The following is a 26,602-nucleotide window of genomic DNA, read 5'->3' on the forward strand; positions in this document are numbered from 1 at the left end:
ACACACACACACACACACACACACACACACACACACACACACACACACACACACACACTGGGTAAAAGGTGGAGTCTGTCAGGGGGCGGTGCTGCTCGTCTACTAGGACAGGACTCATCTTCAGCTTCAATCTTCACTCACCTCACTTGAGGAGAGAGGACGAAAAGAAGAAGCCTCGCGCGCACTCGTACCTGGAAGTCGTCTCACGGTCGAACTTCAACGGTTAGTCTGTGAAACGGCACGAGGCTGAGTTACCTGTGGGATTACAGTGAAGGGACGGTGAGTTAATTACTGTTTACTTACATAGCATGTTACCTGTGCGCGTGTTTGAAGAAGAAATTGAGTTAAGTTGTGTGTTTAGGTCTGTCCACGCGAGGTCTTTATGTCAGGTGAGTTGTCAGGGGTTATATAACAACTTAAAAAGTCCTTAACGTGGGGAAAAGAGCCAGGAGAGTCGTTACGGGAAGCTTCAGGCTGGTAAAACTGGTTATTTTGTGCTCTGACTATTGCGATAAATACGAGTAAACTTGTCACGATAGGTTTCTGTTATTATTTTCACTGCAAAGACTCAACGGGTGTCGCGTAATTCCTCATAAGTTTGTTGTTACCACGACAACGTTTTATTTTTGTCACGTTTTATCTTGTTAAGAAAATGAATCATTTACCTTCGTAATATCGCGATTACTTCGTATTTCGATATTTTTATTTTTGTACATCCCCTCAATCAGGTTACAAAACCGTATGGGAAAGATGGTTTGCATGATAAAATATATGGTGTCAGCATAAAGTAAAAGTAGAAACAGCAGATACATATCTGGGTCAGTGGAAACGCACACAAGTGTATTTTTCCATGTGTGTGTGTGTGTGTGTGTGTGTGTGTGTGTGTGTGTGTGTGTGTGTGTGTGTGTGTGTGTAAGCGACCACAGACAAGCTTTAAATTAGTGTGTATTTACACTTACAGGAACCTTTAGGTAAAGTCTAACCTGAGGTTTTAAAGACCCAAATTCATGTTAAGTAGCTGTGTGTCATAATGAGTGATGTAATATGGAAATATTAATATAGCCTATGCAAGAAACTATTTAATATTTTACAGCTTTTCTTGAAAACGTGAAGCTTTTCTGTCGTTTCTAGTATTTGTTTGTATAAATAAATATAGATCAATTTGAGCTCCTCCTAAATGATATTTTAGCTGTTTGTACAACTGGAATGGTTTATGATTTAAGATGCTTGACTTATTTATACACATTTTACACGTTATAATATTAGATCCAAAGTAAACATAAAGCTACTGTTAGATGTTATCTGAATAATGTCTCTAAAAAGACAGTGATACATGATAAAACATAATTGCTCATAATTTTTTCATTACTCAACTTTTTATCTGTTTGGAAGTTTTGTGGTTTTGTTTCCATCTAACTCGTCATCGTTTGTTATTCCCTCATGTGAGCTCACTTGTCTCTTTTGAGTGTCAAACAAACATTGGAGGAAGAAATCCCCTGTGTGGGAGACACTTTCTCATGAACTAAATCAACTTTTAAAAAGAAGTGTGGGCTGATATAAAAGCTGTTTTGTAAGAGTCTGAAATCCCTTCTGCTCTGTGCTGTGTTCAAAGTCAACTCGAAGCTGCAGGTTTTTGAGTAAACAAACTCACCTGTCCTCCACAAGGTTTAAGAGCGGTTCAGTGGGACACACATGGACGTGAGGAGGAGGAGGAGGAGGAGGTCCAGTGATGCTGCCTGCTTCAGTCCGTTCAGCTTCAGCGACAAATAGGTGAGCACAGGAGAAGTTTTATCTGTCACCTTTAACTTGTTTTAAGAGGTTTTACTTACATATGAATACTAGCCAGGGTTAGTGGTGGCCACATGCCCTGATTTGGCCCCTTTGCCCCCCGTAACATACACATACAATTTGATAAATGTAGATTTGTCTGAAGACGGGCTAGCTCTGCTAATGTTAGCCACTGTTGGGAAACTAGTTTGACTCCATGACCCTGATTTAGCTGTGTTGGATAAACTGTGCTCAATTTGGACACTTTTTGGAGTGTTTTCTGCCCTTTCAACCTGCTGATTTTAAGCTGAAAGGAAAAAAGTTGCTTGGGAAATACTATGAGGTATCCGATGTGGACTTAACTACCAAATATCAACTTTATTCTTGTGTTCCTGCAGATGCTCCTGTAAGACCGACCCAGAGTTCAGTGAACATGCAGATCTTCTTAGTCCAGTGCACCACTAAACCCTAAAAGATCTTCACATGTTGAAATATGACTCTAACAAGTTTAAAAAAAGCCCAAATGTTACTGAAACCAGCACGGAAACTGGCATGAACAATCGTAAGAACAGTTCAGCTATGAGAGACAACATATAATGAAAACTGTTGTAGAGAGCTGTTTGATGCTTGCATGTTGAATGTTTACGAAGGGTTAACTTAAATAACTTTCTGGCTTTCATTAGTCTGATAAAATTTCAAACACAAGACACATAAATTCACGCTTTAGGAAAGCTGTGTGTTTCCCAAAAGGTTTCCCAATTCTTAATATTTTACAACATCAAGGCCTAAGAGACCTGAGTATTATCCCCCTGATAATGGTGCACTCTTTTTTATTAATACACAAACTTGATAGACAGTGGATTGATGTTGAAAAGCTCACTTGGTCATTGAAAAAACCACATTTGTGGTGATTTATTAATGCATTTTTTTCATATAGAAAAGAAAAATAGTTTACAGCAGAGTTCATGCTGTGAAGGTCTGTACTAACACTTCTGTCTCTCTCTCAGCCATCACCTGCTGCCTGTTGCTCTGTATCACATAATGTACGATGTAGGTTCACACTGTTATGAGCAAGCTGGTTTAACAACAGCGGCTATTATAATAATGAGGAGCTGCCGTGTTTAAAAGCACATTCCTGACCAAGACTGACACAGTTTAATGATTGTTTTGTTCTTTAACTGGAAGAAAACATTGATTGACAAGTGTTTCTTTAATGAAACAGCAATTTTATTGTTTACCAGACACAGCAGGTGGAGTGTTTGTTTTCTCACTTGTTGATGAGAACTGTGTATTCATCACACCAGATACTGGATTTTATTGATGTAAGTTGTAAAAATGCTTAACCACCCTTCTCTGGTACAGGAAACATTTGACTGACATCCGACCAAACACAGAGTATGAGCCGATAAAACGAAAACAAACAAAGAGAAACGTTATCCACCTGTGCTCACTAACCTCAGCAGAATTAATATTCAACGTGTTACTGATGAGCCACAGGGTGCACACAGACACTGGCACACCCTCTGGATCAGGACTGGCTCAGGGGTGTGGCTTAACGAGGCTGATGGAGAAAAAAAGCACAGGCTGTGAAATGTGGAGCTGCCGTGGTGTCACTCAGTCAGTTGTCTGTCATCTGTCTCTTGGCTGTTGAGATGTTGTGTCTTTGGAGCTATAAATGACCATGTTTGGATGAGGGGGTGGGGCTTTAGAGGAGGATAGGGTGGGGGAAATTATATGTTGTTAAAGTTAAACCTGTGGGTAATTTAGCAGCTGGTGCCTGAGGTACTAAATCAACATGTTTCACACACACTGAAATTTAATTTGGGGTGCTTGTTAAAGGAAATCAGCGTTTGAGAATCACCGACCATGTCTATTATAGCAGCAACCTCAGGTCTAAGAATATGAGACAATGTGGAAGGGCTAAAATCTGCTGTTTCTTGAGTGTCCACTTGAGGCTGGCTCCAGAAGTACAGTAAAGCAGTTTTCACTGCAGAAATTAACCTATTTACAACCTGGTTCAAAAAACGTCTCCCGTCTGAAATGCTAATTTTATCGTCAGCACACACTGTACGGGGTGGGGGATTTTTTTTTAACTCAGTAGTTTAAAGGTTATTAAGATTGAGGGATCACCCAATCAGTTAGTAAAAATGAAGCCTGTGTGGAAGTGCTAAAAGTTGCTGTTCATCAAGAATTGGCTTGAGGATGGCTGCAGAAAGCAGGAAATCATGTACACACCAAGTAAAAAAAACAACAACAGATTTTTACGGCATTAAAAATCATATTTACAGCCTGGTTCAAAAAACAGCTTGGGTCTAGAACGCTGATTTCACTATCGGCACACTGTAAGGTGAGTGAATTTATTTCTAACTCGACGGTTTAGATGTTGTAAGGATCGTTTGATTGTCCAATCAGAGATGCTGCTCTGGTCACGTGACTGGGGGGTGCCCTGTAACTGTTAGAAATGGAAACTTACAGCTGGCATCACATCAAATATGGCTGTGTCCACGGATTGGCTTCATTTCACGGTTGCAGGAACAGACGGCGTACGGAGGCTACATCCATGTTTTATACAGTCTATACTGGCGCCCTATAGCTGTACTCAAAGCCCCCATTTCAGAAACAGACAGGTGATGTCAGGGAGACTACGTCCATTAATCATACAGTCTATGTGTCTATTTTAAAGTCTGTTTTTACTTCTGTTTTTTTTTTAATTTTTGCATCTGTGTTAACATCTGTCCTTACTTTTATCTTTACGCCTGTCTCTGTCTCTCAGTCACGTCAGCCAGCTGAGCAGGTCCCTGAAGATCCACAACACTCCTGAGGAGGATGATGAGACCATAAGCATGGAGGAGCGAGAAACCAGCGTCCTCCACAAATCAGGCTCTACCCTGAACCCTGTTGCTCCCACGCTCCATCCAGATCACCCCACCTTCACCAATGACTCCATGTTCAGCGGCCACAGAGAGCAGACACACAGCCTGCCTCCACCTGGCCCCAGCTTCAGCGTGTACCAGCCTCCTCACAACCTGCCCGCTGGGTACAGCCAGCCCACGCCGTTCCCCAGCCAAGCCAACGGCTCCTGGCTCCACCCAAGCCTCGCCAGCAGCTGGTCGGGGTATCCCAACAGTCTGCCATCCTATACGAGCCGTAAGGATTTCTCCAGCTGCTCTGGGGAGAGCTGCCTGTCGGGGTGTAAGTCCCTGTCCCTCCCCGGCAGACACAGCCCGAGTATGAGCAGTTTGCTGGAGCAGCCTCTGTCTCTCTGCTCCAACCCGCCTTCAGCCAACCTGTACCACCATACGCTGCCGCCGTACAGCTGCTCGCCGCAGGGAGCAGCCTGCTGCGCTCAGTGTCCCGCAGATGGCTTCAACAGAGGGCCTGTGGGCAGCAAACAGCCCTGGCCTCCATATCAGCCGGGTTACGGCCCACACTGTGAGTTTGATATCTGTTTTTACACTGACATCACGTAGTGGGTTTGAGAGCAGATGATCAAACAGGGATCAAGACCTTTAACTGAAAGTAAAAATGAAGCTGTGGAGAGTAGGTGTTCGCTGGTTATGAAAGACACTGACACAAATACTGAGGCCTCTGTCTGACCTAGAAAAGCACATGACATCGTCAAAGAGAAAAAAACAGTTTCCATAAGACGTCTGAAACCACAGCAGGGGGGTCGTAACAACGCAGGCCAAAGGAAGATTTTAACTTATTTTCAAACTTACTTTCAGCCTTATTACCTTGAACTGAACATTTTTATTTACCTCAAAATATTGTTTGCTTCATGTCTGTTTTTCTTCACTTTCATCAAACGTCTCATTCACCCGGCCCCTTGTCTGTTTCATCATCTCAAAAACTGATAATATCTGCATCAGCTGATTAACACTAAACTGAAGTTTGGTGCTCTGCAAATAAACTGAGAGGTATAATATAAATTTCCTCCATAATATATATAAAATTATAAACAGTATTCTGCCTAAATGGGATTGCACTATTGCTCAGTCAATCAATCAATCTTTATTTTTAGCGCCAAATCTCAACAAATGTTTTCTCTTTCTTGAGACCTAACATCAAGACAAGATAATCTCATTTGAACCCACCATGAGTAGAGACATTTGCAGCATTTCAAGTTACAGTGGCAAGGAAAAACTTCCTTTGACAGGCAGTGTAGTGTCCCCAGCCAAAGCTATGGTTTCAACTTTCAACTGGTGTGATTTAAAGCCTTTATTTTCTTTATTTTTGCAGTGTCAACTCACACACACACACACACACCATAAGCACTACAGGACAAGACAAAACAAAATGAACCATCGCCACTAATCAAAGCTACAACACAAACACAAGACAAGTTAAAAATCACAAACCTCTAAGCAAAGTGTGAAGTTAAATAACTGTTAAAACGTATCAAAAATATTGGGAATATCAAAGAAGAAGAAGAATAAAAAATGCATCGGTAATCCAAAAACCGTAAAAAGAACCAAATCAGGAGAAAAGCATGTCATCCATTAAAATATAGTGAACAAACCCATCAAGATTAGTATCAACACCTCAAATTTCATATGACTCAATGAGCTTAGAAAACAATTAAGACAACAAACAAAGGTAGTTCAGCCGATGTCATCACACACCGAAATGATGTAAAGCTACTAAATGAGCATTACATTAAATACCACAAAAGCAATGAAATAAGAACCTTGTTTCCAGCTTAGCAGGACGTTTTCCTGGCAAACAGTTTACCTCAAACGTCGCCTGTGCAACACCTGGCATCACATACCCACCACCATTGTGTTTATTACATTTCCTGTATTACCCACACCAAACACAGCCCTCCAAATAAAAGCCCCACTCCATATCATCAATAAGGAAACAACAGAACAAGGAACCAAAAACATCTCAAACCAGTGTCTTTTAATGCTAAATGACTGATACCTGGTCATTTACAGGCAGAAACCTCGAGCAGAACCAGACTCATGTTAGACAGACATCTGCTGAGACCGTGTGGGGTTAGAGAGAGTTTTTATTGTTGCTTCTTGTCTTTAGAGTTTGTTACTGTAGTCTACACGTGTTCTCTTTACATTTTCAAACGAGCTCAGGAAAAAATAATGTATATACAGAGCAGTGGCGCTGCTGGTCAGTCAAGAAGGGGAAGCTAATTTTTTTACGTCCGACATCATAAATTTGTTTATTTATTTAAACGTAAATTCTACCCTCCTTGTCAGCTTGCAAGCAGCTGGAGCTGCTACGTGAGACTACAACAGGCTGTAAGTGTGAGTGACAGGGGGAGAAGCTCCACAGCTGTAGCTGTAGCTGCTTATTGGTGAAAACAGAGAGAATCTTTAAACACAACGCTCGTTGTTTTTAAGAAACGTAAACTCGCTGGGGATAGATAAAGCCTTAGGATCAGTCCAGAACAAGTAAATGAACAACTCAGAAGATGCTCCAATGGAGGGTTATACTTCAAGATCTCTGACTGGCTCATTTCACTGTCAATCAAAAAAGGGATTTGGCCTCAGACAGTTTCCACAGTGGAACAACCCACTCTACCCTTCCCCGCTGAAGTCAGAGGACGCTCAGCATCCGACTGTTAAAACGCTGAGACGCTGCGGGGATGAATGAGAAGGAGGTGGAGCCAGTTACCTGTGATAGGAGCTGATTCTGAACAAAAGATGAAGGAATTCTAGCTCATATTTTGTCAATGAAATGCACACACAGCAGTACATATCACCACTTTTTGGGGGGACATTATAGGGGAAGCTGAGCTTCCCTTGCAGTCTGAGAGCAATCCCCACTGATACATACTGATACACATAAGTTCATATGTTCTCATATGCAGCCTTTTCAGTTAGCATACCTGTAATGAACAAATGCCAAGGTTAGCTCAAAGCAGCAAAGACTGCTAACTGGTTTGCAAGGAGCTCATGCTGTCCTCTTTTCAGATTTGCCATGCATCATTCTCACAACCCCCTGACACACATATCCTCCCATTGAAGTGTCAGTCTGAGCTGCAGGATTTTCGATCTCTGCTTCTGCTCTGCCTGTGCCATCGCAGCCCTCCAGTGCTGCGCTCAAACTTTCAGCCTCCCCAGCATCCACCTGCAGGTGCAGATTACAGAGGGTTTAAGATACCATCTCATCACTCCTCAGTTTCTCTTTATCTCTGAAGAGCGATGAGACTTTAATCTAAGATGCCAAACGCAAACAAAGACCTTCTGCTGCTGCGAGAAAGTTCACTGAGTGCCTGGAATGAGTAAATCTGCTGGCAACAGACCACAATGTTACACGAAAGCAGTGAAAGAGCTCCACATTATTCTGAATGTTGTTGCTTAAACCTACGCAGACGTTAAGTAACAAACATCACTTCAAACATTTTCTGTCTCATCTGCACTCATTTTGTAATTTCTGGGGATTTCCCAACATTTGCCCTCTGACATCATCAGTTGGTGTTTCCAGGTGTTACTCTGATCCTGATCAACCAATTGAAACATGTCTCTCATTGGGTGTCAGGACTTCACTGCAAGGAAAACTTCAGACTTGCAGAAGTGCAAACAGATAGAAAGGTGTCTACCCATCATGCATCATGTTTTTTTGTTCTGTCTCCCCTGCTCTAGACCCTGGGGACTACAGACTCCCTGGAGCTCGATACACACACATGTGAGTTTAACTTCACAGCCGCATCACTTCAGGCTCATACGGAGCATCTGTAACTGAGATTAAAGTGTGTGTGTGTGTGTGTGTGTGTGTGTGTGTGTGTGTGTGTGTGTGTGTGTGTGTGTGTGTGTGTGTGTGTGTGTGTGTGTGTGTGTGTGTGTGTGTCTCTCTCTCTCTCTCTCTCTCTCTCTGCAGTGGCTACAAGCCTCCAGCTGCAGAGAAGCAGCCTCCGTGCAGCATGCCGCTCTCTCTGGAGCAGAGTATGTTTTCATATCATCAGATTATCGACTGCGCTGCTGCACACTCTGATCTGTTCTTGATCTAATGTTCATTTCTCTCAAACTCAGGGAGGGTCTTTGTCACGTATGAAGCTGACAACGACAAACACGTCAATGAGATCATCAACTTTGTTGCTCTGCTGAGGCATAACGGCTTCGATACGCACGTTAGTAGTTACAACTTTTTTATCTTCAAACAAGTCATGTTCTTTCAGTTTAAGCCCAACCTTTTGAAAAATGACGAAGTGTCTGTTTTATTCAAAAATGACAAAAGTTTCAATGTTTCTGTTGAATAATTTTCATTTGACTTCGATATAAGTTAACCTTGAAGTCTGGGGCTTTAAACCAGGTTATACAGGATCTGGTTCTGTTTTCTAAGCTGTGTAGTTTTGTTTTGTTTTACACTGCATTTTATTTCCTATAAATATGAACTGATGAACTTGTGTCGAGTGTTTATGTTTCCAGTCCATGTTTGTTTCAGATTGATATTTTCGAGCAGCAGTTCAGGAGTATCAGCACGATAGACTTCATGGAGCGATACCTCAGTGAGGTAAAAGATGACTTGACATATTCAGACTGTTTGCTCCACTTTTGCTCTTTTTCTTCTTGCATCACTGATTTTTTTTAATCAAAACATGAAAGAAGTCATGTTTCTGTTTTATCCCCTCCCAGAAAGAGTATCTGATCATCATCATCATCAGTCCAAAGTACTACGAGACCGTAACGGCCTCGCCTGTTGGCCTGGAGAAGGATGAGAGGACGTTTAACACGGTCTACATCCACAAACAGGTTTGGGCCATTTGTTTTTTTTAACAAGGAGGAAAAATACTGAGAAACAAAGTTCAGCTACCCAACAGGAAACTGGTGTGCTGCATGAGGAGATCACAGTGCTGACTTAATTTAAAAAGCAACAACCTCTAATAATTCAGAGAATTTGTCGTTAATGAACTTCATTAAAATATTAATATTTTGCACAAGAAGCAACATTTTTCAGTTAAAATGGATTTCGATGACTGGATCAATGAATAAACATGTTTGTTCACAAAAAAGTCATGTTTGAACTTTAGGGTTGATTGATACAACTTTTTTCAGACCGATACCAGTGTGCGTACTTCCTTGAATACTCACTGATACCACCAGTACTTTTGATGCATGAAATTTGCCGAAGTATACAGATTTTTTATTCAGATTTTTCGGCAGCCTTTGCGAGTACGGATACTTTGACATAAGTCTGGTATCAGCCCAATACCCCATACATAATACCAGTACTCGCCCCATCCCAAAGGAATTCAATCAGATATTCTTTAGATCCTTAAGGCCTTTTTGTAAACTTGAGTGTACATTGGTGACACTGCATGCTCCTGCTTGGTCTGGTTCTCCGTCTGTGTTACCGTTGACACTCAGTCGAGCATTGAGGTAATACTTGAGGCTGCGATTGTAAGTCCAGCGATTTACAAACTTGCATATTAGCACACATAGCTCTTTTTTTATCATCCACCGGGCTAGGAAACACCATCTTATCCGCCTCCTCCATATTACACCGTGGGTGCGTCTCAATGCGTTAACTTTGTGCCTCCTTCGTTTTATCTCCTCCGCGGCACTGGAAGTACTTTCCCAGTCGCCATTTTGAAGACTGTCCCAAAGCGATAATTGCGCTCAGAGGAGAGAGGAGAGAGGATGGAGGAGACTGATTGGAGGAGCAATGATCGAGGAAACACGAAAGCCGGCTTTGCGGAAGTCTTTTCACTGACCGACACGCCCCCATATGGAATATCACTGTCTGATTGGACGCTGCAGCGGCTCAGACTTCTCTACATGAAACTTCACAAACACACAAGGGAGTTTAACAAGAGAAAAGACGAGCTGAGGACCGGCACAGAGGATTGTTCAGAAACTGATCATAAATCTGGTAATAAAGTGTTCGCTCTGAGTTTAAAGCACAAAATACTGAACACAACCATCATCAAATCAATATAACAGAGGATTAATACTGAAAACTGACTTATTAATAATATCTTCCTGAAACACAATAAACTAGGTTATATTGATAAGCTTCAGAGTTCATGATCAGATGCGCTCTAGATAAAGGCTAAATAAATTATCCAGCTGATGCCGTCATCACTGAAACACGTTGCTTCATGTGAAGCTCCGGAGGAGAGGATGTTTCATTGCTCTAAAAACAAATCTCCTCCATCCTCTCTCCTCTCTTCATTTCCTCGCGTCTCTCCCATTCATCTCTGGTGGGAGGGACTAAGACACAAGTGAACGACGCAAGTGGAGGAAGGAAGGATGGAACTTTATCACTTTGAGACTCACCCATTGTCAGCCCAGCACACGAGGGTGGTCTCCAAATTGTGGGCTGTCATGTTGTTCATCGCCATGACCATTATGCCAGGAACTCGTGCACTGAGTGCAACAATAAAATGCGATAAAAAGCATTCATTTTTTTAATGCATTATTTTTCCTATAATTGATGGGTTAAAGTCTCCTGTGTGTCCAGTGCTGCAGTGTCTGAAACCGGTGTGTCTGTGTCTATGAAAAATCTGTAGAGATGTTTTGGCTCTTGCTAAACTATCACTTTGAGAGCCAGGCTGAGGAAACTTTGAAACAGATGAGGTTCACTTTTAGAAGTTTGATTAAATTATTCCCCCTCTCAATTTTAATTCATTTTTCTGACTTATTTACTTGTCTTTGCTTCAGCACTCGCTCAGTTTTTATTCACCTGTCTGCCTTTCAGCTCCAGAATGAGTTCATCCAGAATGGGAGCAAGAACTTCAGGTTCATTCCCATCGTGTTCCCCGGGGCGAGAAAGGTGAGTGCTGCTCACTGACAGGAGAATCTGAACGTATCACGCTTCTGTTTGTGTCACTGCTGGAAAACACATACCACACATAAGTGTGATTCCACATCATCCACAAAACAGTCTGTTACAATTACGCCTACGCACCTCACACACTCCTTTTCACAGTGTCACGTCCCTAACTGGCTCCAGAACACACACGTGTACGCCTGGCCGCGTGACAGAGACGACATCCTGCGGAGATTGATGAGGGTGGAGAAGTATAACCCTCCACCTGTTGGGGAGCTACCCACCATCGTCTCCATCCCCATTTCAACCTTGTCGTTTGACCCCTGACCTCCACCTTAAACACACACACAGGACTGAACTGTTCGCTGAGGTGAAGACTGGATGTACACGTTTGGTTTTTGAGTGTGAGCTGTTTGATGTTTCTGTTGCTATGAGAACTGGCCTCCCTGGTTGTGTTTGTTACATAAGTCTGATGAGTTTCTGTGACGCACACAGAAAGATGGTTTATGGATGAAGTTCGTTCTGTTCATGTTTTCACCTCTTTACTGTCTGTTCAACCTGCAGAGACACCACGGGTTAAGTTTACAGGAACACATAGAGCTCTCTGAAAGCACAACGTAAAAGTTTTGCTTGTCCTGGTAAATTAAATGTTTTATTGGAACGCACATGTTCACGTGTTATGAGATTAAATATTTGACAGATCCGGTGAATGCTCTGATGAATGATCTGATGAATGATCTGATGACTGGATGTTTGCAGAGCTGACCAGAACAGCTTTCATTTGTGAAAAGTAAACAGATATCCCACAACCACACGCTGTCTGAGATTTTATCTTTTTATTGCAGCAGCTATAAAACAGCCACAACACTCCACTGAGTTTATAAGGAGATACATTATTTACTCTGTGTTTTACAGCACCTCTCAGTGAACACTGAATCCTGTTAGAGAGATTTATACCTTTGTATGTGAGATACTCTTTTCTCTTTCAAACTGCAAAGCTTTTAGCTTCAAATCCTCCAACGGACTGAGGCAGAGCTTATAGATGCCTAACCCTTGATTTCATTTACTCAAGTAAAAAAAAAACAGGTTTTGGAAAAAAATCTTTGAAATGTGGAAACATAGCCACACTTACCCCTTTTCTTCATGACCTGCAGAAAAACATGAGATTTTCAACAATTTTAGCGCCTCTGTTCAGGCTGGATATTCTGTGTATGGGGGTATATCAGGGCCTGTTGGAGCCCGAAATGTAAAAACAACCTAAAATGTAATAACTGACCCAAATTGTAATTAAGCCTGAACATTTTGGGTTTTATTACATTTCTTTAATAACAGAGCTTTTATTACATTTAAGGACTGTTATTAAATTTCAGGCTTTAATATGTTTTGGGTCGTTGTCGCATTTTGGGCTCTAACGGGAACACTTAGATAATTTAAATTAATGATTTTTCAACAAATAAAACTTAAAGTTTCAGAGAAAAAAATAAAATTGTCGTGTTTTTTTGTTTTAAATTTTTGTTTCTGTAAAGTTGCATTTTACAATTTTGTAATGTAACTATCAACTTAACACTGTTAACACTGTTGCCGTTTGAAATCAAGACATTAATAAAACTCATAATTCGTTTTACTTAACCTCAGTGGACCCCCCCCCCCCCCACCCCCCCACCCCAAAAAAAAAAAAATAAATTAATTAATTAAATAAAATAAATAAATTAATAAATAGATAAATAAAAATAAATAAAATAACAACACAGCTTTAAAGAATAACATAAAGTCATCAGTAAATACTAAAAGATGTATATTTTCATTTATTATTTATACTGATTCGACTTCAAATTAGCCACATCTTCACCACCATGGGTGAAAATGCTCATGGGAAATGCAGTCCTCATCAGGGAATGACACTTCAGATCATATCCAGAGAAACAGAATCAGTAAAGTTATCTTAACTCTGAAACCCCATCGGATACACGCCGACAATTAAACAGCCGATGCTCAGTTCTTTTTAAAGGAAGTGTTCGGGATTTAGAAACACAGCTGAGGATGCATGTCCCGACTCCCTACACTACATTAAAGGACTTCTAAATGTAGGATACGCCTTATTTGGCAATGGCGTTGAGGTTTGACTTTTTAGCGACACTGGTTTGGATAAGTTGGTGGAGTGGGCCCCTGTGTGCTGAGACTGTAGGTTGAGTTGCGGGTCCCTGTTTGCAGAGCTGGTGCCCTACTCTACTTCCACATTTAACATTTCTCCCTAAAACTATCCTTCCTGTTGTTAAAGTGCTTAAAGCAAAATTTAAAAAAGTAAAATAAATTAATTTGATACTGAAAACTTTCCTTTAAAGGAGCAAAACAAAACAGTGTTTTAGTTTCCGCTGATGGTTTAAAATTTATTTTACAGCACAAGAACCAGTTGTCATCAAGTATCAAGTCAGTATGGACGCCCATTTTAACCAGGCTCTGCTCTAATTTAAAACAAAAAACGCAAAACAAACCAAAAACAACCCTCCCAAGGGTGAAGTTCTATAAAAACATATAAAGTCAAAAATATCTAAGAAGTTAAAGTTATGAAACTAATAAATCATGATTCACTCACATAATTCAGACTAAATATTTGAGATTTTTCACCATGGCCAAACCTCTGTTTGTTTTCAATAATAATTTTTTGATACCAGGCAGAAACAGGCGTCCACAGAGGAGTGATGAGATGATGTCTACAACCACAAGCTGGAGCGCACAGGTGGATGCTGAGGAGTGGAGATGTGCATATCAGCCCTGTAAAATAAACACTTTGGTGCCTACAAAGCTCCCATTTGGTTTCAAAAACATTGATGTGAAAGTTTTACTCAGACAAACCGTCTTTCTCCACTTCTCTGGTTTTACTAAATTGTGTCATATGACAGAGGGGAGAGCTGTGCTCGGAGTGAAAGTGCAGAGCAGTGTGGGTGTTTTTTTTATGAATACAGACAAAACAGAACCACGAGCTGCACAATTTGTGATGTTGATGGCCTGATTTGTTTGTGTTGCTCATAAAAAAGCATCATTATTAGTTTCAGTTTGTTTCAGTCAGCATTGCTGTGGCAGGAGCTTGAAGATGATTTTAAAAACATATTTTAAGAAGATGTTTTGACTGTGAAATCAGAGTTTATGAAGCGACCTCCAACACGACAGTTAACTGAAGACAAGCAGAGACCTGAAACGTTTGCCTGCAGGCCTGAGAGACATTTTTCAAACACTGAGCTGCATTTTTCTCTTCAAGGCCTGAGAGCGTAACAGTTTGGGTGTGTGTGTGTGTGTGTGTGTGTTCTTTTTTTCTTAAAACACTTTCGATGCATTTTTGAGTTTGCACTTCCTCAGAACTCTCAGGAGAGATTTAGCGCAGAGTTACAGTAGAGAGACTCTCTGGTGGCTCGTGGGGAAAAGCTCAAACAGGAAGTTGTGTGGCGATAAGTCGCTGACACAGCCGCCTGCCTGCTGCGCGGTACGGCTTCTGAAGAATCTGCAGGTTTAGAGTGAAATGGGTCAACACAACCTGTGTGGTGAGGTCCCGATCACACGTGACACACTGAAAGACAACTTGTGTGCAGAACATGCCGAGGTAGCACCGATTAAAACGCCCAGACGTGGTTTAATGGTTTTATCTTCACGAGAGGTAACACTGCAGATACAGACATCATAAAAAACAATCTGAATACAGTGTTCATATATTCATCCTTATATTGAAAAGTACATGAAATAATATTAATTTTAATAACATAACAACAAAAGGACAACAACATCTGTAATAAAAGTGGATTACAAAGTGACATTTGATGTAAATTACTCTTAAGAATTAGGTAACAGAAAACAAATCAGTTCCATTTAACTGTATGTAAAAACATCGAAGTGCTATTTGTTCAAAGCTACAAAATACACTTAAAAAGCAGGAAGCGTTTTTAAATTTCCTTCAAGGAAAAAGTACTATAAAATAAGTTACAGTACAGTGAATTTGTCCAACTTTTGTTCCCGTCTTCCAGCCTTTTGTAAGCACAAACAGAGCAGACAGGAGGGGAGAGACGCTGTTTCTGTGCTGCTGTCCATAAACGGTTTCTGATGAGTGTTAGTGTTTAGAAAAGCCAAAGAAACGTCTTCTGAAAATGTGAAACCTTCTTATCTTCAACATGATCCGTTCGCCGTCCGTCCCGCCTGCGTCCGTGGTAGAAAGAACTTTGTACTTCATGAGCTCAGAATATTTGACAAATACTTCATGTTTAGTCACAGAGGGAAGCTCTCATACGTCGTCGGCTGGCAGATGAGGTATGTTGAACCTTGGTCTGGTGAAAAAAGCCATCTTCTCTCTGCAGGACAATAAAACATCACGTTTATCCTCAAAAAGAGACAGTTTGCCTGCTCTGATTAAAAAAATAAATAAAACATCATGTCTCCAACTGCTGCTGACCAAAAGATCACATGAACTCAAATCTCCTGGAAAATGCAAAATATAAACAGTGAAAAGTCTCTGTGAAAAGTTTTATTCTGTTATTTTCTTGATTAATTAGGGATAGCTGAACACAAGGTGCAAAGGAAGGATAGGGGGAATGCAGTTAGAAGTGATGAGCAGACAGAGGAGCTGTATTGACCTGGTGTTTATCAGGCTTCATAAACGATTTGATCACCAGTGGACAGCTCTGAATCTCCAAACGTTCATCATCCTGCATCTTCAAATGTCTCAAATGACTGCTGATCTGAACTTTGAGCCATGAAAACACCCAAATCAATGAACCAAGGGTCAGAACATATTAACATGTGACATGTTTGTCAAGTCTCCATGATTTATGTACGATGTGTTTGTGGAAAATAAACAGACTTTGTGTACGCAAATCCCCTTCAGGGACTTTAAAGGGTGCTAGTCCTAGTGTTTTGAAAAGTTTCAGACTGACATGTTCAGCCATCACAGACGTAACACTTTCACTTGACCAGAGAAAAAGATCAGGGTGTGTGACTGTACGTTGCCTCACGACACATTTACTACAGTTCCTATTTTGATAACAAATAAGCGTTTGTTTTGAAAGGAGACAAAAGATTTTCAGACTGATATTTCAGTTTATAGCACTAAAAAGAAGAAAAGAAAGTAAAAGAATGACTGAAATGTGTATCACCGCTCCTGAAGAGAGAAGCTCTTATGATGTTTGAAATGCTGTTTGCTGGTCTGTCTCTTTTTCTGCTGCCTATGACATGGAGACACTACTCTTAAGAGTAGGAGCAAGAGAGTTTGTCTGCTTGTTTGTTGACACTGGGTGGCGCTCTTATGGTAAACTGCATGTGTGAAAAACCTATTTTATTCATAGACTGTATAAAACATGGACGTAGTCTCCCTGACGTCACCCGTCTGTTTCTGAAACAGAAAACAAAGCACATCGGCTATACCGGCCATATTGGTAGTGGCAAGAGCTTCAAGTACAGCTATAGGGTGACTGTCAGTCACATGACCCCAAGCTGTTCCTCCTATTGGGGAGCTCACAATCTTAATATCCTCTGAACGACCGAGCAAGAAAAAAATTCACCCCCCTATACAGTGTGTGCTAATAGTAAAATTAGCGACTCAGACAGGAGACGTTTTTTGAACCAGGCTGTAAATTGGTTAATTTCTGCTTTGAAAACGGCTTTTTTTGGCTTGGTGTGTATGTGACTTCTGTACTCCCAGAGCCAGCCTCAAGCAGACACTCAAGAAACAGCAGATTTTAGCACTTCTGCTTTGTCTCATATTGTTAGACTAGAAGTTGCCGCTTGAAAGCAAATCAGGAAATCGTGGCCATATTGGAAGTGGCAAGTGCTACAGCTATAGGGCGCCCCTTGGTCAGGTGACCTGAACTGTGCCTGTGATTGGGCGAGCTTGCGATATTAATATCCTCTGAGCTGCTGAGTTAAAAAAATTCACTCCTCATACAGTGTGCCAATAGTGAAATTAGCAGCAGGAGACGTTTTTTTGGCTTGGTGTGTTTGTGGCTTATGTTACTTCCAGAGCCAGCCTCATGCCAACTCTCAAGAAACAGCAGATTTTAGCACTTCAGCATTGTCTCATATTCTAAGACCAAAGTTTCTGCTTGATCTTGTCTTGATGTTGGGTTTCTGCAAATAAAATTTTATTCATGTTTACAGGTCGAGACCTGTGAATATTTTTAGAAAGTGTCTTGAGATAATGTTTGTTATGATTTGGGGCTATACAGATAAAGATTGATTACCTGATTGATTGATAACATGCTGTCTAAGTCAGGAAGAAACTTTCTCTGTTTAAAGAGGGTATCTATATCCAAAAATCAACCCTCATGTGTTCTGATATCTCTGAAGATGTTGTCACATCCCTACCAGAGTCTGTGTTGAAGAGAAAAATGGGGAATTCATTAAAATACCTAAGAAACATGCCTGAGAGCTCAAAATAACTCAAAAAGAATAAAAAAAAATTACTTTTCAGGACCAATACCATCCATCCATCCAGCCGCTTATCCTGGGTCGGGTCGTGGAGGCAGCAGCCTAAGCAGGGAAGCCCAGACTTCCCTCTCCCTAGCTACTGTCCTGGGGTCTCCTCCCGGAGGAGTGCCCTGAACGCCTCAACAGGGAGGCATCAGGGAGGCATCCTTATCAGATGCCTGATCCACCTCATCTGGCTCCTCTCAACGCGGAGGAGTAGCGGCTCTACTCCGAGCTCCTCCTGGATAGCCAAGCTTCTCACCCTATCTCTAAGGGTGCCCGGCCACCCTATGCAGGAAGCTCATTTCGGCCGCTTGTACCCGCGATCTTGTTCTTTCAGTCACTACCCAAAGCTCATGACCATAGGTGAGGGTGGGAACGAAGATCGATTGGTAAACAGAGAGCTTTGCCTTGCGGCTCAGCTCCCTCTTCACCACGACAGACCTGTGCAGAGTCCTCATTACTGCAGACGCTGCACCGATCCGCCTGTGGATCTCTCGCTCCATCCTTCCCTCACTCGAGGAAGTTAGGACCAATACAGTAATAAAAAACTAAACTTGAGCATTGGTGCACATTTCACTTTCCCTCACCTGAATGTCTGCACAGGTAGGGGCTCCTTCTGGCTCTGCCCCCTCATCTTCAGAACCTCTTTGGAGGCCTTCCTCAGCCTCCTCTCCGCCGCCTCCTCCTGACGCTGCTCCTGCTTGCTCTGACCTGCCTGCAGCCCAACACAGCACAACAGGAGAGTAAATCTCTGCAGGCTGAGGTCTAACTCCCCTCTCGTTTCTTGAAGCCAGTGTAGCACTCACCTGTCTCTGGGCCTCTCTGAGCAGGCAGCGGAAACGCTCGTCCCTCAGAGCCCAGTGGGGGAGCTCTGTGTCCTCCCTGACTTGTGGCTCCTCTAGTCTCAGCTTCAGCTCTCTCAGGGCGCTCAGTTCTTCCATCAGCTGCCTCTGACGCGTCCTGCAGGCCTGAAGATCCAGCTCCAGGTCCAGCGAGGTACGCGTCGGCTGCTCAGCCAGGGAGGAGCGGTAAGACTGCTGCTCATGCACAAACACAGACACAAACATCTCAGCAAATCAATATCTACAAACTAGAGCCCGACCGATATGGGATTTTTGGGGCCGATGCTGATACCGATACTGGGGGCAAAAAAAAAAGACCGATATCCGATATATCGGCTGATATATATAATAAATTCATTGATATACACAGGATATATACTGTATATGAACACAAATTATTATAACACCCATATGATTCAAGACAAAGACAGAACACAATTTAATTAAAGAAGTCAAACTTTAAACACAGTAAGTAGAAAAAAAAGTCAAACTGTAAACACACAGTGTGAAACTTACACAACGTTAAAACGCCGTATTATAGTCTTCCATTAGATAATGGTGGACGTGTGAATTAACAGTAGCATTTATCTCTGTTTATCTTTTAAAAAAGCAACTAACTCAACGTTAAAACGCCGTAATTTAGTCTTACATTAGATAATGGTGGACGGAGGGGGCGGGCACTCGGGCAGTGTGCAGCCCAACACAGACACACAGGAGCAGGAGTGACAGAATCTCCACAGAGCAAAAATTTTTATAATCAGCTACATTTTGGCCGATGTTGATTAATCGGTGACAGGCATAATCGGCCTGACCGATTAATCGGTCAGGCTCTACTACTAACATGCAAACATGAGACACAAAGTATTTTACCTGTTTATACCGCAGCGTCCTTCTTTCTAACGTGTTCCTGACAAAGGGAGTTTTCTTTGGTAGGGTTGAGCTGTCGCTGTCACTACGATACAACTGAAAGAAGAATTTACTAAATTATAAACACGTTCACACGGATTACAAACAATGAGACACATAAAATATAGTGACACAACTCACCCTGCAGACATACTGACTCCTCGCACCAGGAGAGAAAGTCTGAGAGCGAACGATAGTGCTGCCTCGCATGAACGGCGAGGCGTGACCCCAGCGACCCCCCCTCTCTTTGGCACGCACTCGCACCGGCTCTGGGAACAGACCGTCAGTCATGGTGGCCTTCTCCACCTGCAGGAGAAGCCGAGTGTGAGATGCAAAGGTGCAGACCTCATGCTGGATGTGAATGCAGGGAGGAGGACTTTACCTTTATGGTAGAGACTTTGCTTGCAGGCTGATCACAGCGCCCCCCAGTGGTGTTGCAGATGCCCTCAGCACACAAGCCCTCTGAGCATGCAGCTGTGAACGCCGTGCTGTTGCTGCAGCCGCTGTCCACCGACTCCGCCTGCCAGCTCCTGCAACCACACAACACTGTCACTGAAACACACGCTGCAGGAAAAAAAGAAGTGTCTGTTGCAATCCGGCGTTGAAATATCCTCACCTCTCAGACGCCACCTCCACGGGCTCATCCTTCCTCTCCAGCTCGGCCTCCCGCTCCTCCAGGTGGGTGGATGTGGTGGAGGTGTTGGTGGTGCGTGACAGCAGAGTGCATACAGTGTCCTGTAAAGTCACAAACGATTACATCCTCACTCACATGGTGAACATTCCTCCTCAGCCTGTTGGTCCTGTCAGACACTCACACCTGCACCATGAGCCTGACAGCGCTCCTCACTCCTTCTAGTCCTGACAAGTCCTGACCCAGGTCCACATTACCTCCTCTCTATCCTGATCAGTCTGCATTGTTTTCATTCCTTTCTGAGCTGTCACCACATGATAAAAGGGAAGAGGGGAAAATTATGACAGACAATCTTTGAAAGACGGAAGATCAGAGCCATGACCTCAGTAAACCCCACACAATTTCTCACTGTCACTCACACCAGACAATCATAACCACTGTAACTTCACTTTATCTCCATAATTATACTACCCAAACCAAGCAACAGCAGTAGAAGAAGAAACTATCAACAGACATTTGTCTTTGCTTGGTAGATTTGTGTCTGACTGATGAATTAGTTCATGATCGGGCACCACCACCTCTGAGGGAACAAAGCCAGGGAGACCAGGACCCGTATGAAAGTCAAGCCATTGGCAAAGGTTTGTACTAATGGTGAAAAAAATGGATGGAGGTAGACCCCACCTTTCACTCCACAGGGTGGACCACAAAGATTTGCCCATCGTTTTTTCCGCACTATCCAAAAATGCTTGCAGACAAACATAATAAACATTGAACACAGTTTCTTTACTTTATTCTCTGTCACCAAAAAGATTTACATCTCAACATGGCCGCCCTTTGCCTTTATCATATCCTGGAGACGACCTGGCACTGCCTGGCATGAGCGCTGCACTGTCTCTGCATCAAGTTTTGACCATGACTTCATCAGAGCTGTCTTCAAAGCGGTGACACTGCTGTAAGATACTCTTGAGACCTCCCTCTCCAGGATAGACCAGATCACAAAGTCCAGCGGATTGATGTCCGGACTTGACGGAGGCCACATGCTCTTGTCCCAGAAGCCAGGAAAGTGCTGCTTGCACCAGGCCTGTGTGACATTGGATGTGTGAGCTGCTGCTCCATCTTGTGTGAAGACATACTGGTTTCCAAATGCGTTAGTACACCAAGGCAACACTTTTTCTTCAAGCATTTGAAGGTAGACCTGGCTGTTCACTTTCACACCCCCCTGAATGAAGACCAAAGGAGACTTTGAGCCATCAGATGAAACAGCAGCTCACACCATAACTCCAGGTGGTTTCAGATGATAAAAATGAGTTCTGCAGCCTTCAGGTAGGTGCTGTGCACTATGTGCATAAACCCTGTCATTCTGGGAACTGACCACTGCCTGAACGGTGAAGATCTTCTCATCAGACCAAACCAGGACTTTGTCTGCCAGGCACTCTGGATCTCCTGCAGCATCATTTTCCCCCTGTCAAGCAGTTTTTTCTTAGAGGCGGCTGAAATCAGTTTTCTGTGTTGCATTTTTAGTGCTTTCAGTCTGAGATCCTGTTTGACGATTCTTCTCAGTGAAGTTCTTGAGATGTTCACTTCCTTTGCTGTTGCCCTCATGCTCCTGCGAGGATTCCTTTAGATTCTCTTCCTCACCATCTCAACAACCCGTTTGGTCCGGACTGAACGTTTTCTTCCAGGGATTGGCTTGCTGGTGGTATTTCCAGTCTCCTTGTGTCGTTTCATGACATTGTAGACAGTCTTACGACAAACATTCACCTTGTTCATGATTTGCATTGTTGTCAGTCCAGCCTCCTTCAAGGCCACAATTTGGTCTCGCTTACCCTTCAATGCCGTACTCAACAATCATTAGGAGTAAACAAATGAACTCAGGTACATCAAAAGCTATGCCTTTTAAGAGAAACTATCCAAAATTTAAAGTTTCTAGGACAAAAGCTAAGAAAACAAAATAGAGATATACGATGGGTAAATCTTTCTGGCCCACCCTGTACAGGCGCTAATGGCTAGATTACTGCACCTGTTCAACTAGTGGAAATCATGCTTATGTGCTACCGTTAAAGATGAAATATGCAAAGACAGTGGATATTTAGTAGGGATGGCGAGTACTGGTATCAGTATTAGGCCGATACCGACCCTGCAGTTTGACCCCACGGAAACTACGCGTCAGGTCCTGGTCAGACATCATGAAGTTTATTTTAAAAATACTTAAACTCTGCCAGTTGTTATTTCTATTTTGCACTTTTGTCAATTTATTAAACTCAGAGAGAGTTGTTTGTGTTTTATTTTGGGAAAACTGCAGAGTGACTGTGCTGTCTTTGCTCAAAATGATCTGTCACTGTTAACTGCATTCTTCAGTCAGAGCTGCAAGTTTGAGGGAAAGTGATTATGAAGACCTCTACATCGTGTGCTGAGCAGAGTGTTTTCAGATGCAGAGGCTGTAGAGCGTGTCAGAAAACTCCCTGAAACATTTGCATTTAAATCTTCCTGTTCAGGGACCCACGGCTAGAAAACAGCTGTTTTATAAAAATAAGTCTAATTTAGCAGTTGCGTTGTGTCTAACAAACTAAAGGTTATTAATAACTACGCTAGACTAAACTCAATGGGGTGAAGTTGGTCTTGTGGTTGCATGTGCCCCCTATGCAGAGTCCATCGTCCCTGTTGAAGCAGTCACTGGTTGAATCCTCTCACTCTCTACTCCAGACATGACCTTTCTCTCTTCAGCTGTCCTATCAAATAAAGCCCCAAATGCCTCAAAAGTGAATAAACAAAACTCATCTCTTTTTCTATTCTATTTTTATTCTAAAGAATCATCCTGTACAGTCATTTTTAACCTTTTTGTCCACATTTTCTCTCACTTAACCTGTTCTCTTTGTTTATTCAGCCAACAAACCATGTTGAGAGTTGTACACATCCACAGAACAAACTGTATCTACACACATTAACAAAACCTCTGCCTCATGCACAGTGCAGCAGTGTTTTTATCTTGTAATCCCCTGATCTGTAAGAAACCTCATCCTGTTTGACTGAACACAAGATGATCAGATGAATGACACTTATTAAAGGAGAGTTGTGATGCCTTTCAGTGTTGCTGTTTTACTAATCTAACTTTTAGTTTTCACATTAATGATGAAGCTGTTCAGCATATTGAGCTGTAAAACTCTTTCTCAGTGCAGATCGTCTTATGTGCTGATCAAACGTGTGTGTTTCTGCTCTTACTGAGGCTCTGGGCCTTTGCTCGTCCTCCTGGTTCTCTTGGTGTCTGCGGTGACTGAAGCTCTTCTGCTCAGGTCGGGTTAACTCCGCCCCGCTCAGCACCTGGACTCTGAGCCAGTGGTAAACCATCTCTGCGCTCCCCTCACACTCTGCCAGGCTCAGCTGGGCCGTTCCCTGCAGAGACACACAGAGCATGTCACTCTTTGGATTTAGAAACCAGCACATCAGTGTCCCTGTGGAGCTGCTCGGCCCCTCACACCCACCAGCAGCTCCTCCTGGGCCTGAGGTCCCAGAGAGCAGACGGACAGCTGTAGCGCGCACACCGCCAGGGCGTTTGCAGGGACAGGAATGCGAAAGCCCTCGTTGAAACTCATCTGAGACTGCGGCTCCAGCGCCGTACAACAGTAAAACGCACAGGCCCTGCTGGCGTCCAGTGGAATCAAGTGCACCTTCACATACCTGAGCACAAGCAGGACAAGGTGAGAAGAGCGAGAGCAGAGAACAGCTGCTCACCCACAGACCCAGCCCTCATAAATCACAGCAGCACAGACACTCACACTTTGTAACCGTCTCTCACTGTGGACCTGTTTAAGCTCTTGAGCTGCAGCAGATGAAGTCGTAGAGACTGAGAACTGGACTCCCACCTGCAGAGTGAAACACAAAGATTAAAGATCCAAGAGGAAAGTGGGCAACACCTAACAATGAGGGTCCCTTCATTAACATTAGTGACGTCATTATTAAGCATTAGGTCTAAGTTTAATCAGTATTATAATGTGTAACCTAATATTAATATATCAGTTAAGCATTGATGAGCAGTTAATTAATGTCTACTGTTTAGAGATAATTAATATATTATTAAGCATTAAAAGTTACATTATGTATTTAGTTACATTAAACATCAGTAACCTGTCATGAACCTCAGTTAATGTGTAGGAATGTCTTATACGCATTACTTAACCATAAATAACCATTACTGTGTCCTTTATGGGCCTTTATTGTAAAGTGTAACACATCTATCCCTTAGGTAACACCCATGCTGGTTACACTTTCATTACTAATGTACTATTTAGCATTTATTCTGCATTAGTTAAGTGTTAGTTAGTACTTAAGTCATCATCTGTAAAGCATGAGTTACAAAAGCAGTGTAGAAGCTGAAATAAGCTTAGCTGGTTTCCTTTCGTTGCAGTGGAGATGACGTTGTCACTTTGATGACGTCATTGCCCTTTATTCATCCATTGGCGTCGTTAATCTTTTTTTTACTTATTATGTATGGTGGCGGGAATTAGAACAAAAGGGCAGAGCAGAGTCTCAGAGTCGGAACCTCAGATGTTTCTGTTGACCGTCGCCTTTTCATCATCTCTTTTTATTATTCTACCAGCATTATTTGTTTAGTTTTCATCAAGTATTATTTTTTCACATTTTGCCTGAATTGCATATTGGCTCGTTTTGGATTTTTGATTTTTTTGCACAATAAACCCTTTAAACCGATCACTTGACTTTTATTGAACCTTTTTGGTCGTGTCACAAAAGAAGAGCTTAGCTCAGCGGCTGAACAGTTGTTAGACAGCCACAACAAGCAGTTATTGATGAGATTTAAGACCAGCAGCACCTGAAGACACAGAATTCAGATATCTACTCAACAAAATAAAGAAACAGACACAACACAAACTCAAACTGAATGTATAACCTGTTGTTCATCCATTCATTCATTTTTTGAACCACTTATCCTGTTCAGGGTCGTGGGTGGCTGGAGCCTATCCCAGCTGTCATTGGGTGAGTGGTGGGGTACACCCTGCACTGGTCGCCAGTCAATCACAGGGCTGACAGAGACAGTCAGACAACCATTCACACACACACTCACACCTACAGACAATTTGTATAAAATTACAATAAACAAAACAACTCTTGAGTCAAACTGACCATTACTCTGCAATCGAATAAAAAACCCTCAAACTTAAAATGCCTCGAAACTAGTGGCAAAACTCAATGGCAATAATCAGAAAGGCAGAGGGGCGGGGCGTGATGACAGATGCCCTCACACAGATTGACGGTCAGGAGCAAAGCTGCAGAGGTTTATCATGTCAAATACTGAATGCAGAGTTTACCTATAAGTTACAGATTGTTTGAGACTTGCATAAGATAAATACTTTGAGCATATTATTTTGTACTGCTTCAACAAGATGTAGTATGTTTGACCTTGATTTGCTAATTGTGATTAGCGAATGTATTTTCTTTGCAGTAACATTTAATGCTACTGTGTGCTGTTAGTATGTGTTAGTGTTGTTAGCTAGTTTGAAGTTCATATGAAGTCAGTATGAGAGTTTAAGGAGCTTCTAGAGGAGTAATATAAGACTGAGAGATGTGTTCATGTCCACAGTGAACCAGGAAGCTCTTGTTGGACCTGCTGGAAGTTAGACGTCCCCTGTGGCATCAGCTACTACTTCATTCTGGGCTGTTTGCCTCCACTCTGTGACCCCCCCTTAATTCATCTGCCCATCAACCATCACCATGCTTCTCCCCTTCATCTTCACTGCAGAGGAGAACTGAGGGGCTTGTGAATTAACAGACACAAAAGTCTTTTTTCTCTTGGGGGTTTATCTGAGATAATTTTGGTTTGACGAACGGTATTTGTTTTAATGGATTTTCCAAGTTCTGTGTTTCAGGGCACTGCTGGTCTTAGACTTCATTTATAAAAAGGGTTCGTTAACACTTTATAGAGGGTCATATAAATCAGTATCAATGTATGAACAATGCTTTACAGATGATGAGTAAATACTAAACTAATGCTTATCTAATGCTCACAAGCATATAGTTATTATGATGGCTGTGGCTCAGTGGTAGAGTAGCCCTTAGTAGGGATGGGTACCTTTCACATTTGAAACGATACAGCACCGATGCCTGGTACCTGGCAATCAGTACCGGTACTCAACGGTACCAATTTTCGGTACTTTTTTGTGCTTATGTGGTAAAAAATATCAATTTGTTGAATAATAAGATTTATATCTTTTACAATGTAACATATTTATTCTTCAATACATAACTTTGAAATGCTGTGTTCATGTCC

The 26,602-nt window shown here is 42.2% G+C and overlaps 2 protein-coding genes across 2 annotated transcripts in view; one reads left to right on the forward strand and one right to left on the reverse strand.

The window, feature by feature from the left end:
* Window positions 1-114: 114 nt before the first annotated feature.
* Window positions 115-12,300, forward strand: traf3ip2l (TRAF3 interacting protein 2-like). Its single transcript, XM_074668665.1, has 10 exons — window positions 115-279; window positions 1,666-1,770; window positions 4,541-5,199; window positions 8,370-8,412; window positions 8,605-8,669; window positions 8,757-8,854; window positions 9,169-9,237; window positions 9,360-9,476; window positions 11,425-11,499; window positions 11,656-12,300. Exons 2-10 carry the CDS (start codon window positions 1,730-1,732, stop codon window positions 11,821-11,823), a joined length of 1,335 nt encoding a protein of 444 aa, XP_074524766.1. The 5' UTR covers window positions 115-279; window positions 1,666-1,729; the 3' UTR covers window positions 11,824-12,300.
* A 2,814-nt stretch (window positions 12,301-15,114) lies between these two features.
* wwc3 (WWC family member 3) overlaps window positions 15,115-26,602 on the reverse strand; it is a 52,033-nt gene continuing 40,545 nt past the window's right edge. The window contains exons 14-23 of the mRNA XM_074668870.1: window positions 24,096-24,182; window positions 23,802-23,997; window positions 23,542-23,712; window positions 20,308-20,426; window positions 20,074-20,221; window positions 19,833-19,997; window positions 19,656-19,748; window positions 18,750-18,980; window positions 18,531-18,658; window positions 15,115-15,830 (exon numbers count right to left, since the gene is read on the reverse strand). Coding sequence (XP_074524971.1) covers window positions 15,764-15,830; window positions 18,531-18,658; window positions 18,750-18,980; window positions 19,656-19,748; window positions 19,833-19,997; window positions 20,074-20,221; window positions 20,308-20,426; window positions 23,542-23,712; window positions 23,802-23,997; window positions 24,096-24,182 — 1,405 coding nt within the window. The 3' untranslated portion in view covers window positions 15,115-15,763. The remainder of the gene's footprint in view (window positions 15,831-18,530; window positions 18,659-18,749; window positions 18,981-19,655; window positions 19,749-19,832; window positions 19,998-20,073; window positions 20,222-20,307; window positions 20,427-23,541; window positions 23,713-23,801; window positions 23,998-24,095; window positions 24,183-26,602) is intronic.

The sequence above is a fragment of the Halichoeres trimaculatus genome, unplaced genomic scaffold (assembly GCF_033239565.1).
Source record: "Halichoeres trimaculatus isolate MK-OKI-2021-1 unplaced genomic scaffold, fHalTri1.1 fHalTri1_scaffold_4, whole genome shotgun sequence".
In the NCBI taxonomy this organism is placed as follows: Eukaryota; Metazoa; Chordata; class Actinopteri; order Labriformes; family Labridae; genus Halichoeres; species Halichoeres trimaculatus.